At 43.9% G+C, this 15,766-nt stretch overlaps 1 protein-coding gene across 2 annotated transcripts in view; it reads left to right on the top strand.

The window, feature by feature from the left end:
- The first annotated feature begins 286 nt into the window (after positions 1-286).
- NT5DC1 (5'-nucleotidase domain containing 1) overlaps positions 287-15,766 on the top strand; it is a 108,471-nt gene continuing 92,991 nt past the window's right edge. The window contains exons 1-4 of one of the 2 annotated variants that reach the window (XM_060190589.1): positions 287-594; positions 7,529-7,620; positions 9,077-9,148; positions 12,206-12,312. In XM_060190589.1, the coding sequence (XP_060046572.1) occupies positions 502-594; positions 7,529-7,620; positions 9,077-9,148; positions 12,206-12,312 (364 nt within the window). In that variant the 5' untranslated portion in view covers positions 287-501. The remainder of the gene's footprint in view (positions 595-7,528; positions 7,621-9,076; positions 9,149-12,205; positions 12,313-15,766) is intronic. The other variant, XM_060190590.1, reaches the window with a different exon arrangement.

The following is a 15,766-nucleotide window of genomic DNA, read 5'->3' as shown; positions in this document are numbered from 1 at the left end:
AGTAAAAGGTCACGTAATCTCCTGTTTCCAGTGGCTCCTTAGAAGAGGCGGGTTAGCTTTGTGCCAAGAGATACCTGCCAACAAGGTCTCAAGTTTTTGCAGTAGTGGCACAACTCTAGGTCACGTCTCCCCTCCCCTACAAGGCTGGCCTGGCAATCCAGCAGTGCGCAAAGTCGACCTCACCCCGAGCGGCGCAGCGGCGGGGTGGGGCGGGGCGGGGCGGGGCCGGGGCCGGGGCCGGTCTCGGGGGCGGGGCCTGGCGGGCGGGGCCGGGGCCGGGGCGGGCCTGCAGCACCGCGAGGGGCAGATTGGCAGCGCGGCCAGGCGGGGCGCTCGCGGGCGCTGGAAGAGATCGAGGCTCAGCCGCTGCAACCCGGGGGCGGCCGCTTCCCGCCCCGCCACGCTCCGCCCAGCCTCGCCAGTCTGGTCCAGCCCCGGCTCTGCGTCCCGGCCCGCTGCAGTGCGCACCCTCTCGGCTCCCAGGAGGCTTCCAGGGCAGCCATGGCTCAGCACTTCTCCCTGGCCTCCTGCGACGTGGTCGGCTTCGATCTGGACCACACTCTGTGTCGCTACAACCTGCCCGAGAGCGCCCCGGTGAGTGGCGCGGGTTGCTCAGGGTGCACGACTTGCAGCCTCCATGGCGGCGGGAGGCTGAGTTCCCTTCCGGCTAAGGCGCCTGCTCGCCGGCGGGCAGTCGGTCCAAGTCGGCCTCCGGGCTTCTAGGCGGGGTGGAAGTGTGCATCCTGGGTCCCCACTGCAGCACACGGGCGCGGGGATGGGGAGGAGGAGGGGAGGGGGAAACCCGCATACTTAGCCCAGCAGATAGCAGATAGATAGGGTAAGGAAGAACAGGGGAGGAGAAGGCGGCAAGACAGACCGAGCTGGGGAGGCGGTTCCGCTGGCTGCAGCCAGGGGCGGGCGGAGTCAGTGGAACCGGGGGTGTACTTCGCAGATCCCCGGCTTTGGAACTTCTCTGGAAGTCATGCTGTGCACCAACTGCTCGCTGTTCCAGCCATCTGCTTAGAAGCTTGTAATTTTCCTCGGTTGCATTTTTTCCCCCTTCTTGCATGTCCATGTGACCACCTGTCGGCTTCATAAAACTGCAATCCAAGAGAGATTGTGTGGCTTCTAGGAAAGAATGCTAACCTAAAAAGTCATTAAGCTCTGGACCCTAATTTTGCTTTTACCAGGAGAAGGAAAGAAACGTGTCACACATCTCTGTAGTGCAAAGTTTAGTCCCTTGCTGCACTTTGGAGGATGTGGGAATCGAGGAGTACATGTAATCCCACAACAACACCCTCTATAAACTAATTGTACTAATTGTAGAGCAAACAGCTATTTTAATTTAAAAAAGAAGAAAGAAAGAAAGAAAAAGCGCTCAAGCAGAAAAGACTTGTAAACAAAATAAGCAGGGGACTCTGGAGCCAAGCTGCCTAATTTAGGGCACCAGCTTCACCTGTGACAAAAGGAAATCTTTTGCCTTTGCCTACTCTCAGATTTTCCATTTATAAAATGGGACTGATAATTGGACTTATCCCAAAAGGTTGTTACAGGGATAGCATGGGTAAAAGATGTGTAATGCCTGTAACCATGTGTGGTACATACAAATGTTTATTTTGGTCGCCACACAAGTATTTCAAAGCCTCACCATTTAGGGGTAGAGCTCTAGGTTCCTGATGCAGAACTACTCTCATTGTGGTTGGGGTCAGAGTTTGCAAGTGTATCAAACAGAGTCCGATTTATTCTGTGCTTTCTGGTCCAAATGCTTTTTTTTAAAACGAAGGGCTAGGAGAAGAGTACTATTCCCGTTAATATAGTTTACCTGCTTCCTATTCTTAGCGCTTCCTTGGACATATTGAGAGTTCAAAGAGCTTTCCTTTACATTTTGATACTATGATTACTATATTTCTAAGTGTTTTATCCTTCCCTCTTTGCCTTCTCATTTCCCACTTTATTCACATTTTCTTGCATCTCCTCTCTTCATTTGGTGGAAATAGTTATTGTTGTTATCATTATCATTATTTATTGCAACCAGGGTTATCACTGGAGCTCCTTGCTAACACTGTAAATCCACTGCACTCAGTAGTTCCCCTCCCCCATCTTTCTCCTTTTACTTTATTTGATAGGACAGAGAGAAATCGAGAGGGGACTGGAGTTAGACAGGGAAAGAAAAAGATAGATACCTGCAGACTTGCTTGTGCAGCATCCCCTACTCCCCTGCAGGTGGGGAGCGAGACTCAAACCCAGGTCTTTGCTCATGGTAACCTATGCACTCAGCCACGTGTACCACCACCCAGACCTCAAAAATATCTATTATTAAACCACTGTTGTTTTAGACCCAGTGTGTGGACCTTAGCATTTCAGAAAATAAAACGAGGATTCTTTTTTCCTTTTATTTTTATTTGATAGGATGGAGATAAATTGAGGGGGAGGGGAGGTAGAGAAGGAAAGAGAAAAAGAGACACGTGCGCAGCATTCCTTCACCATGAAGTGGGGGGCAGTGGGGTTCATGTGTAGGGTAATGTGTGCACTCAGAAATTGAAATCAGTGAGCTAGTGTGCTTCAAATCCTGTCAACTTCAGAAATGATTTCATTATACACCAGAAATGCGCTGAGTCCCATGAAGCAGTTGGAAATTCTGAGAGAATGCACAGACCTTCAGGTAGACCTGCGGTGAGGACAAGTCCGTGACCTTTGCTGGCTCTTTGTCACCATGCCAGGAGACCTCCTCATCACACTAACTCCTCATTGTCAGGCCTAACTGTGTGTAACATTCATGCCCTTTGCAAAGCTTCCCCTACACTGATATTTCCCATCCAACTCCATCCACCTCCAGTTAAAAAAATGTGTGTGTGTGTGTGTGTGTGTGATATCATTATCACACGATGGTAAAAGTTTCCTGTCTGCTTATTGGAGAGTTCCCCCAGAGCCTAGAGCCATGATGCAATTATGTAGGCTTGCCTGCAGGTCCTTCAGTTCTTTTTTTAAAATTTATTTTATTTTATTTTTTTGCCTCCAGGGTTATTGCTGGGGCTTGTTGCCTTCACCATGAATCCACTGCTTCTGGAGGCTATTTTTTCCCCTTTTGTTGCCCTTGTTGTTTTATTGTTGTTATAGATGTCTTTGTTGTTGGATAGGACAGAGAAATGAAGAGAGGTCAGGAAGATGGGGGGGAGAGAATGACTCCTGCAGACCTGCTTCACTGCTTGTGAAGCGACCCCCACCCCCGCAGGTAGGGAGCCGGGGGCTCAAACTGAGATCCCAACGCCGGCCCTTGCAGGACCATAGCCTTTAGATAGTGTTGTCAAAGCCAGAGGAGAGACCTGGAGTGGGTTATGCTTAAGCTGGACCCCATCACAGGAGTTAGAATCAGGCAGGTGAGGTGACAGGGCAAGCATGTTAGTTAGAAGAAATAAAGCTGGGAGCCAGAACCTAAAGGTGAGTAGTAGCACGGGGTACAACTGGGTGTCAAGAAGAGAAGGTAGGGAGCTGCAGGAGAAGAGACGCAAGTCAGTGACAGTTGCATCATGGGCAGTCTCTCTGGTCTTTTACTGTCCACTGTTAATGGGTGAGGAGAAGTGTACATCACCTCACCTGAAGGCTCAGGAAATTCTTCCTCCCAGTGATAGATAGCTCCTGCGTTCTTCTGAGGTTGCAGGCTCAGAAGTCTGGTGCTTTCACTTGTAAGAGTGGAAGATGATGCTTTGTGCAGGCTGCAGAGTATGTGTCCCTTTCTGAGGGAATAGCTGTGCTCAGCTTTAACCAGCCTTTTGTTTGAGTAGGTAGGTGTTAAATCTTGCCAAATTTAAACTTGTAAGGTTTGTTTTATCTTTTAAGTATTAACTTTTCAAACAAGATTAGTGGGTTGCCGATAACCTTTAGCAGAAGAAAATATGGGATACATGGTTGAATTTGACCTTCAAATTATATATATATTACATATATATATATTACATTACATATAGCCCATCTGTTGGTTAGGAATTGAATTTAGCTAGCATCTTATGATCTGTTTGGCAACCTTAAGTGGAAGCGAAGCTTAAATTGTCGTCTGCATGTAGACTGCAGGGTACTGGTTTACAGGCACTGCAGAACATGTGAGATTTTTAGAGAACAGGTGATGGCTGGGGTTGGGAGAGGAAACTGGTCATGGAGGTGTTATACAGTGAAGGATTCTCAGGTGACTCGACACAATCTAAGCAAAAGGTCTGAGAAGTTGGAACCGGAACAAGTATTTCAAGGGCAGAAACTTCCATGATTTGCTTAGCACCACTGTCACCTTGCACATCGAGTCTGTTCTTTCCTATTGCAGAGAAATTCTCCACTGCCAGGCAAGAGACATAATTGTGGATGTCCCTATCGGTGGAATCCTTTCAGAAAGGAATCTGACTTCATTAGAATCACGTGCCAGAATCTTAAGCACTATTGCCAAAGGGTGAAGAGGCAAGTCTTATCCTATGCAGTGACCATTGGTAATTCAAAGCTGGTCCTAGTGGGAATACTTACAACCACAGAAATGGGTGAATGCTGCTAAGTCAGGGCCTGTTTCTTAACCGTCATATGGATATGGGTGATAGTGCTGACACACACTTAAATTGAGTTAATTCTGTGTAGTATTCTGCAGTGTGTGTGTGTGTGTGTGTGTGTGTGTAGCCTGAGCCTGTTGTGTGTGTAATTTTGCCACAACATTGGGGCTCTCCTTGATGTTGTAACACCTCTCATGTGGTGCCAAGACTCAAACCCAGGCTGTGTGCATAGTGATGCACACACCCTACCTAGTGAGCTTTCTATCCAGCCCACTGATTGTTTATCTCTGCAAATCCCCTAACAGTCCTTTTACGTAGGGGGTGTGTGTATGTCTTTTCAACTGCATTTTGTATCTGGGAGTGATTCTATACGTACGTGTGTGTATGTGTATGATGGAATGAAAATACATAGAAGGGAGTCGGGTGGTAGCCCAGCGGGTTAAGCGCACGTGACGTGGCGCAATGCTGCAAGGACCTGCGAACTAAGAATCCCGGTTGGAGCCCCGGGCTTCCCACCTACAGGGGAGTTGCTTCATGGGCTGTGAAGCAGGTCTGCAGGTGTTATCTTCCTTTCCCCCTCTCTTGTCTTTCCCTCCTCTCTCCATTTCTCTCTGTCCTATTTAACAACGACGACATCAATAACAATAACAATAAAAAACAACAAGGGCAACAAAAGGGAAAATAAATAAACATAATTTTTTTTTTAATTTCACAAAAAAAATACACAGAAGAAATCTCTGTGTTCCATGTAAGTGATGTTAAGTAGGTTCTGTATTTGTCTTAGCTGGGCCCCACTTTATCCTACAGTCTTGGAAAGCCCACGTGGTTTTAGAAGCTGTCGCCCGCAGTTCTGAATCTCAGCCGGGGCTCAAAACTGTTGATAACATAGTGTTGACATACATTATGCCTATTAACGATTAACCTGGATCCATCTCACATTTCCTTGCATGGGAATACATGGACAGTGAATTTAATTAGTTTTACAGCAGAGAACAGCACTGACAAGGAGCCTCTACTTTCTTCACATTTATCTTCTGACACTCCCAGCTGTACCCCCCCAGCTCTGTCCTTCTGGGTTTCTGGAGTTAAAAGAGTGTGTCTCTCCTGTCTACTACATCATACAGCATCAGTCTCACTGCCTCAAGAGACCATTTCCTACTTCTTTTACCTCCTCCCTCATCTGCCATCCCATGTCATAAAAAGACCTGTCCTGTCCGTCCTTGGTTAACATCTATGGAAGGTCAGTATATGCATTTGTATACTGTTTAGTCTGATCTTAGATCACTGTTCAACTCACGTTTGAGTATATCTGGTGCTGGCCTGGGTGTTCTCTTCTGAAAGAAAATAGGGTAGACTTGTAGATCTTCATACACCTTTTTGTGTACTTGTCTGTATACATAGTTATTTAAAAATCAAGCTAATAAATATTTTAGAAGCCTGGTATTTGTTGAAAAAGCAGAAGGTTGGGGAGTAGGGCGGTGGTGCAGTGGGTTAAGCGCAAGTGGCACAAAGCACAAGGACGGTGTAAGGATCCTGGTTCCAGCCCCTGGCTCCCCTCCTGCAGGGGGGGTCACTTCACGGGCAGTGAGGCAGGTCTGCAGGTGTCTATCTTTCTCTCCCCATCTCTCCATTTCTCCCTGTCCTATCCAACAACGATGACATCAATAACAACAATAACTACAATAACAAAAAAAAAAAGGGCAACAAAAGGAAAAAGAAAAATCAGAAGGTCAATCACAAATCATTAAAGCATTATTTTTGCCCTTTACCTACAGGATTTTTCTCATGGTAGAAAAATAATGTTTCCTGTCTCTGTCAGAGACTCCATGGTTCCTTTATATCAGCTGCCTGGTTGCTGTGCTAGAGAGAGGGGCGGGGGGAGAGAGAGAGAGTGTCTAGTCAGTGTGCCTGAGTGTGTGTGTGTGTGTGTGTGTGTGTGTGTGTCTAGTCAGTGTGCCACAGAGATAGTTCATTGGGTGAGGTGTGTACTTGGTTGTGACTGTCACCCTGGTTTGAGCTCCCCTTTGAGACTTCCCTGTCCCAAGTTAGGAAACTAAAGATATTTATTTAGTAAAGAGCTCAATGTTCTTTTTTTTTTTTTTAATACTGTATTTATTTTACTTTAATGAGAGAGGTAGAGAGAGAAAGACACACACACACACACACACACACACAGACATGAGAGTACTGTTCAGTTCTGCCTTGTGGTGGTGCTTGGAACAGACACTTGGCAAGTGATTTTGATAAGAGCTGGTTTTTGTAGAATATTAAAGAAAAGTGGAAGACTGACTGCGAGGTTCAGGGGTTTCCTTACAAGGATAGAAGTTCCTGTCTTCTGTGTTAAAGCGAATTGAAGCACAGTTGGCAATTACCATCTTTGACTGGTGTTTCCCGTAAGTGCAGTCTGACTTAGCTGAGTTTTTGGATGTGGACTACGCTACTGTGGCAGCCTTCATTTTTGTGAGACCTGATAGAGGAATCTTTACTAGATGGTGCCTTTCGAGCAAAGATGGCCAAGGATTTTTTTTTTTTTCACCAGAGCACTGATTAGCTCTGGCTTAAGGTGGTATAGGGAGGATTGAACCTGGGACTTCAGAGCTTCAGGCATTAGAGTCTCTTTGCATAACTATTACGCTATCTACCACCCCCCCCACCCAAGGATATGTTTTACTAATGTGCTAAATATGCTTACAAAGCTCTGTCAGGTCCAGATGAACTCCAGTGCATCAGAATTCAGGAGTAAAATTAATTAGTAATTGTTGGTTGTATGTATAATTTATACTGATGGCATAATTTATATGTTTTAAAAATAAATGAATCTTGCAGGAGTGGAGAATTTGCTTGTCTAGAAAGGTTGTCAACAGAACATCAAAATCACAAGATATTTCCCTCTCATCTACCCTATGAGTAAATATTATAGATTAGATTTTAAGGACTATTAAATAAAGAACAAATAGTGGACTTTTTATTTAACCGTTTGCTTCTTCTTCGTTTGTTTATAGCTCATTTATAATAGTTTTGCTGAGTTCCTAGTCAAAGAGAAAGGGTATGACAAAGAATTGCTCACTGTGACTCCAGAGGATTGGGATTTCTGGTAAGTTCTCTCCCCCCCCCCCAAAGTCTTCCTGTGATTCTTAATTACTGCTCATCAAATAATCAAATAGGAAATTGAGTGGGCTTCTGTGCTAAAAGTTCTTTGTTTAATGGATTAAAGTTCTTTCTACTATAAGTTTGGAATTGCTTGAATTCAATTTGAAGTAAGCTAAGAGCACTTGTAATGAATTTGGATATTTTTGTAGGGTTCAAATTTGTAGTTTTATTTAGAGATCTAAAGGTGAGGAAGAATATCTTCTAACATGTACATAGTTAGAGAAGTTTAGCTTTATTGCCTTTCAGATAATGAGCTGTAGGAACAAAGAAGGAATCGCCTTGTCTTAAATAAGGATTAGAACATTGGGTCTTTTGTAAATTGAACAGACCTTTTTTTCTTTTTATTTCTTCCTTTTTTTGAGAGAGAGAGACTATAGCACTAAAGCTCCCCTCAAAGCAACAGAAGTGAGGTTCAAACCTGGGCCATGCACATGGTAAAGCAGTGCACTATCTAAGTGAGCTATTGTGCCGGCTATTGCTACATCTCTCTATGTTTAATACCTTTGGTGCTTCCTTCGTGGGGTTAAGATTCCCTACTCCCCACATCTTTGCCTTTCTCCCTCATTTGAACAACTAAATCAAACAAAAATTCTATTAAACTACCTTAAATTTCTCAGCTGGCAATTAATATGAATCCTAAGACACATTAAAAATGCATGCAGAAGTAATTCTAATTCTAGAGCAGCGATACTCACCTATTATATATTCCTCCAGTGTCTGCTTAGTTCTTTCTGATTTATCCTTTATTCTAAAGGGAAAGAAAAGTAATCTGTTTTTTATTCTGTCTGTGAAGCATTCTTTATTATTCAGGCTACTGCGTCTATACCCATTATTTTCCCCAAAGCCCACATACCTTTTACAGTGAAGATCCTAACCTATAGTATTTGGCTTTCTTCTTGTGGTTTCCAATGCCTTGCACAGAGGACAGGCTTGTGCTAACCTCATCTAATTGAGGCAATTCTAAGGTGTATGGAAGAGACTCTGACCCAGGGCGCACGTGCGTGCGTGCGTGCGTGTGTGTGTGTGTGTGTGTGTTTGTGTGTTTGTGTGTGCGCGCGCGCGTGTATTCTCTATTTGATGGAAGTCATTTGCATGTTTTAATAGGGACTTTCTTACTTTATTGTTGTTGTTGTTCTGGGAGTTTGAATTTCTCTATTTCAACAATGTATTAATTTTACAAGATAAATGTGCTATTATTCTTCGCTTGTCTGCATGATGGTTTTTCATATATACTTGCCTCATTGGCATTTCATTTTAGAATCCTTGAATGTGCTGACTCTTCTGACCAACATAGAAGAACCCTTTCTTAGAATTGTGACTTTTCAAAAATATAGGCTGTTGTTTATTGGTTAGCCAAGTATATGAATTAACTGATTGATAAACAAGCTTTTCTGTTTCAGTTGTAAGGGCCTGGCATTGGATCTGGAAGACGGAAGCTTCATTAAACTTGCAGATAATGGTACTGTGCTCAGGTAATGACATTTCATTGTGAGGTCAAAGCTTTACTCTTCCCAAGAAGCCCTTTTTTTTTTTATTGTAATCTATTTTATTTTTATATCTTTATTGGGGGATTAATGGGTTTCATGCGGCAGTAAATACAATAGTTTGTATATGTATAACATTTCTCAGTTTTCCACATAACAATGTAACCCCCACTAGGTCCTCTGTCATGTCATCCTTTTTGGACCTGCACTCTTGCCCCTCTCCCCCCAGAGTCTTTTACTTTGGTGCAATATGCCAATTCCAGTTCAGGTTCTACTTGTGTTTTCTCTTCTGATCTTGTTTTTCAACTTCTGCCTGAGAGTAAGATCATCCCATATTCATCCTTCTATCCAAGAAACCTTTTTTGTCATCGTCCCCACTAAATCATTTTATTGGGGAAATAATGGTTTACAAGACAGTTGTTGACACATGGATAACTTTCAGTCTCCTTTTGATTCCCACCTCCAACTTAAGTCATTCTTTACCATCACACACTGGTACATACATCAAAACTCTTTCTATGTCTTCCTGTCTCCCCTCACTCCAGAGTCCTTTGCTGTGCTATAATATATCATACCCAGTCCAAGTTTTGCCCCGTTTTGTCTGTTTGGATTTTTAATCTTTTTATTTTTATTTATTTATTGGATAGAGACATCCAGAAATCGAGGGGGGAAGGGGAGCTAGAGAGGGAGAGAGAGACACCTGCAGCACCACTTCACCTGCAGGTGGAGACCAAACCTGGGTCCTTGTACATTGTATCATGTGTGCTCAACCAGATAGGCCAACCACCTGGCCCCTGTTTTGTTTTTCTCCCCTTTTCTAATTTCTAGAACACCTTACTGACTTATGTAATAAGTTGTGCCATGTAATTGACCATTCCTGCTACAAAAGAGCATGGGGTGGGTGTCTGAACACACACCTGTCTGAACACGCACTTCACTATGCACAAGAACCCAGGTTCAAAGCCCTGGTCCCCACCTGCAGGGAGGAAGCTTCACAAATGGTGAAGCAGTACAACAGTTAACTCTCTGTCTCCCTCTCTGCTCTCAATTTCTGTCTGCCTTATCAAAAATAAAAGTAAGAAAAAAATGGAACAATTGTCCACTGAGGACCATGGATTCATTGTAGGGACACTGAACCCTTCTCAGTAATAATCCTGATGGCCAAAAAAAAAAAAGTATGGGGAATTATGTTATGGTAAGTGAATATGCATAGAGTTAAAAAAAAAATCGGGAGTCGGGCTGTAGCGCAGCGGGTTAAGCGCAGGTGGCGCAAAGCACAAAGACCGGCATAAGGATCCCGGTTCAAACCCCGGCTCCCCACCTGCACGGGAGTCGCTTCACAGGTGGTGAAGCAGGTCTGCAGGTGTCTGTCTTTCTCTCCCCCTGTCTTCCCCTCCTCTCTCCGTTTCTCTCTGTCCTATCCAACAATGACGACAACAATAATAATAACTACAACAATAAAACAACAAGGGCAACAAAAGGGAATAAATAAATAAAATAAAATATTTTTTAAAAGTATTTAAAAAAATCAGGGTTCTTTTTGGACAGAGTGGATGTTGGGTAACACGTGGGCCTGTGCACACTTCTTCCTCTGCTTACCCAGCTTAGCTTCCATCTTGCAGAATTCGTGTTATGTCTCATCTTCTGCTGGAAGTTTTTCTAGACTATTTGTCTCTCTCTCTCTTGCATTTACTGCTGACTCCCATTCCTTCCCTCTCAGGAAGGGCTCAACACTTTGCAGGACTGACAGTGGAGAAACAGTTGCCGTCACTGCTCTGTGCCTTACACAGAGTGGAGTGTGTGCTGGTGTCCTCTGGGACTGATAATACAGGCAAACTGACTGGACTTTGCAGCCTGTGAATTATTCTCTCTACTAATACAGTCGAAGTCGATGGAGAAGATGCTCAGCACAGATGACCCTGGGTACACACTCTCACATTCTTTCAGCACAGGACAGATTCCCACTACCCAGAGCTTCCCCTAGATGCAACATCAGCTAGAGCAAGTGTGGTTCCACTACGGGTCACTATGTATATGCTTTTTTCATTGGTCAACAAAAAAGTGTATATATAATGCAGCTTTATTTATTTTTTTGTTTATTATTATTTTTTGCCTCCAGGGTTATTGCTGGGGCTCAGTGCCTGCACCATGAATCCACTGCTCCTGGAGGCCATTTTCCCCCCTTTTGTTGCTCTTGTTGTTGTAGCCTCGTTTTGGTTATTATTGTTGTTGTTGATGTCATTTGTTGTTGGATAGGACAGAGAGAAATGGAGAGAGGAGGGGAAGACAGAGAAGGGGAGAGAAAGACAGACACCTGCAGACCTGCTTCACCGCCTGTGAAGCGACTCCCCTGTAGGTGGGGAGCTGGGGGCTTGAACTGGGGTCCTCACACCGGTCCTTGTGCTTTGCGCCACCTGCACTTAACCCGCTGTGCTTCCACCTGACTCCCCAATTAAGTAAATCTTATCTTCATAGGTACATGACAGCTTTTCAGCAATGGGTGAATACCACGTTTCTTCCAGGGAAATTATCGTCTGTGTTATTACAGGTCCAAAGCTGCTGCCATAGTGCGGGCCTTCGAATGACCTGCTCCTGATCTTTTGTTAATGGGTCATGTTCACTTGCTAGCAAGTGATGCCAGAACTGTCATGGAAAATGCCTTCCTAGAGGCCAGGTGGTAAAGTGCACATATTATAAGGCACAAGGACCCAGGTTTGAGCCCCCTGTCCCCACCTGCAGGGGGAAAGCTTTGCAAGTGGTGAAGCAGTGTTGCAAGTGTCTCCCTGTCTTTCTCTCTGTGTGTCACCTCCTTTCAATTTCTGGCTGTCTCTTTAATAAATAATCAAAATTAAAAGAAAAAAGAAAGAAGGAAAGAAATGCCTTCCTAGAATTTGCATCAGAGGTATCACCCAGCTGAAAACAGAATAAACAATAAGCCAGAAAAAGCCATTTAATTAGCCTCAGCAGGAGCGGTAACACCAGTGCTGGAGGAAGGGCCGTTCGCTGGAGTCCTTGATGAGCAGTGTGCCTCCTCTCCCACACCAGGGCAAGCTGTGGCACAAAGATGATGACTCCAGAGGCACTGGCAGAGGAGCACGGCAAGAAGGAGTGGAAGCATTTCATGTCTGACACGGGCATGGCTTGTCGTTCAGGTATGACACACACTGGACTGTGTTGGTTCCCTTTTGAGTTCAACTCCTGAATTTGTAATACGAAGTATTTAAACATGTGAGGAGGGAGAACCTTAGCCAGTTGCCAGGGCTCTGAGATAAGATGTGTTTGGCGGGTGGGGGTGCGGGTGGGACAAACAATAGTGCACCTGGTTAAATGCACATAGTACTAAGCACAAGGACCCATGCAAGGATCCAGGTTCGAGACCTGAAAAGGGGATGCTTCACAAGCAGCAAAGTCGGTCTGCAGATGCCTCTCTCTAGCCGCCGTCTTCCTCAGCTTTCTATCCACTTTCTATCTTCCTCAGTTCTTCCTCAGCTTTCTATCCACTTTCTATCTTCCTCAGTTCTTCCTCAGCTTTCTATCCACTTTCTATCTTCCTCAGTTCTTCCTCTTCTTTCTATCCACTTTCTATCTTCCTCAGTTCTTCCTCAGCTTTCTATCCACTTTCTATCTTCCTCAGTTCTTCCTCAGCTTTCTATCCACTTTCTATCTTCCTCAGTTCTTCCTCAGCTTTCTATCCACTTTCTATCTTCCTCAGTTCTTCCTCAGCTTTCTATCCACTTTCTATCTTCCTCAGTTCTTCCTCTTCTTTCTATCCACTTTCTATCTTCCTCAGTTCTTCCTCAGCTTTCTATCCACTTTCTATCTTCCTCAGTTCTTCCTCAGCTTTCTATCCACTTTCTATCTTCCTCAGTTCTTCCTCAGCTTTCTATCCACTTTCTATCTTCCTCAGTTCTTCCTCTTCTTTCTATCCACTTTCTATCTTCCTCAGTTCTTCCTCAGCTTTCTATCCACTTTCTATCTTCCTCAGTTCTTCCTCAGCTTTCTATCCACTTTCTATCTTCCTCAGTTCTTCCTCTTCTTTCTATCCACTTTCTATCTTCCTCAGTTCTTCCTCTTCTTTCTATCCACTTTCTATCTTCGTCAGTTTTCTTCCTCTTCTTTCTATCCACTTTCTATCTTCCTCAGTTCTTCCTCAGCTTTCTATCCACTTTCTATCTTCCTCAGTTCTTCCTCAGCTTTCTATCCACTTTCTATCTTCCTCAGTTCTTCCTCTTCTTTCTATCCACTTTCTATCTTCCTCAGTTCTTCCTCAGCTTTCTATCTACTTTCTATCTTCCTCAGTTTCTGTTCTGTCCAGTAACAACCACCAACAAAAAAGGAACAAAATGGCCACCAGGAGCAGTAGATTCATAGTGCGAGCACCAAGTCCCAGCCCCAGTGATAACCCAGGGTGGAGAAAAGTAATCACAGCCAGTCCTGTTTTTTGTCAGCTTTTCTCATTACAGTCTTGAAATGCACCTACTGTGCCGTAGAAAATGCAGTGACTTCAGGGCCAGTTGGTGGCATACCCAGTTAAGCGCACACATTATAATGCACAAGGACCTAGGTTTGAACCCCTGGTCCCCACCTGCAGGAGAAAAGCTTCACAAGTAGTGAAGCAGATCTGCAGGTATCTCTCTATCTCTCTCCCACTCTTTCTCCCACTCCCCTCTCAATTTCTCTCTGTCTTTATCCAATAATAAATAAATAAAATGTTTTTAAAAAGAAAATGCAGTGACTTCGAAATAGTTGAACTTATTCTATATTACTACTGGATTTGCTGTCTCTTGAGAGCATTTTTTGTAATGACAGGAAATATGATGGGTTTAAAATAGGTTTATAGGTAAAACAGATCTCATATTGGAATTAGATATAAAATGTTTTCACACATAGCAAGTCAAACTAGCTAATGGAATTTAAACATGCAGATAACCATTCTATACAAATGATGATCAAGAACTATTGTATTTCCAAATATAGGTAATTGTAAATAAATGCTTCCCTTCTCAAAGGAAACTTAAACACTTAGCTAAGTGTTTTACTCTGATACCCTGAGTTTTTTGAAGTATTTCCCAGCTAGGAAACTATATGCACCCATCTGTGTACTCACTGCTTCAACCACTAGAGGGAGCAATAGCCTATAATTTAGCTTCTCCTGACTAGATTTATTCAGTATTTGGTAGAGCTCTGAGAATGGTTTTTAGAGTTAATCTGCTTCTAATTGGATTGGTTACAGAATTATTTTCCCCTAGGGGGTTCAGGGTCAGACTGAAACATAATAGAGACCTATTGTTTCTCTGCCAACAACAACAAAAAAAAGAGAAATACTAATGCCTTAAATAAATAAATTTTAAATGTAGAGAATTATTTTTTTAAAGTCTCTAATTAGTAAGATTATATATCATAGGAAGAAAGGGAAAAGAAAAACTATTTTTTCTGACCAGAAACGCACAACTCCTTTTTCCCTAAGGGTTTTTTGTTTGTTTGGTTTTGGTTATGTTTGCAAAAGAGATGTAATTTTTTTCTGTACTATGTTCTTTTTAACTGGTTTCTTAGAGATCCTGTCACATACTCACACAGAATTATTTCACCCATTTTAAACGATTCATTTACTTGTTTCATGAGCAAGAGAAGAGCATCATAGACGTACACAGGGTCAGTGATCCAACCTGACTCCTCACCTAAGCAAGGAATGTCCTCTACCCACTAAGTCGACCAGGTCCTTCATCCCCCAGCTACAATTTCATTCTTATTTATTTACTTATTTACTTATTTATTTATTGTCTCCAGGGTTACCACTGGGGCTCGGTGCCTGCACTACAAATCCACTGCTCCTAGAGGCTATTTTTTTCCCTTTTGTTGCCCTTGTTGTTTATCGTTGTTATTATTATTGTTATTTCTGTCACTGTTGGATAGGACAGAGAGAAATCGAGAGGAGGGGAAGACAGAGGGGAAGAAAAAGGTAGACACCTGCAGACCTGCTTCACCGCTTGTGATGCGACTCCCCCTCCCCGGCGCCCCAGAGCTGAGGGCTCAAACCCGGATCCTTATTCCCACCTGTGCGCTTAACCTGCTGCGCAACTGCCTGGTCCCTGGCTTCCTTCTTTTTTATTTATTAACCCCAACCATTTTTTTTTAAACCTAGAGATAGGGGCATATGCCTGTGTAATTTCACTGTTCCTAGTCACGGTTGAGGGTGATAGGTAGGCACCACAGCACACAGTGCTAGAACTGCCTCCAGCACCTGGAACCCCTCGTGTTGGGCTCAGACCTGGGCCACATGTATAATTAGGCATGTGTCCTCACCTGGCAAACTCTCTCTCCAGTCCCAACCTCATTCCTTTTAAAATACTGGTTTCTTGGGAGTCGGGCGGTAGCACAGCGGGTTAAGCACAGGTGGCGCAAAGCGCAGGGACCAGTGAAAGGATCCTGGTTTGAGCCCCGGGTTTGAGCACCCGGCTCCCCACCTGCAGGGGAGTCGCTTGGTAGCAAACAAAAAACCAAAAACAAATCAACCAAAGTGGGGTAAGATAACTCAACCTATTAGAACACAGCACATGCATGTCTAAGGACCCAGCGCCAATTTCTTCTTCTAGCGTTTGCCCTTCT

Source organism: Erinaceus europaeus, chromosome 4 (genome assembly GCF_950295315.1).
Source record: "Erinaceus europaeus chromosome 4, mEriEur2.1, whole genome shotgun sequence".
NCBI lineage: Eukaryota > Metazoa > Chordata > Mammalia > Eulipotyphla > Erinaceidae > Erinaceus > Erinaceus europaeus.
This window is presented reverse-complemented; position numbering and strand designations above follow the sequence as displayed.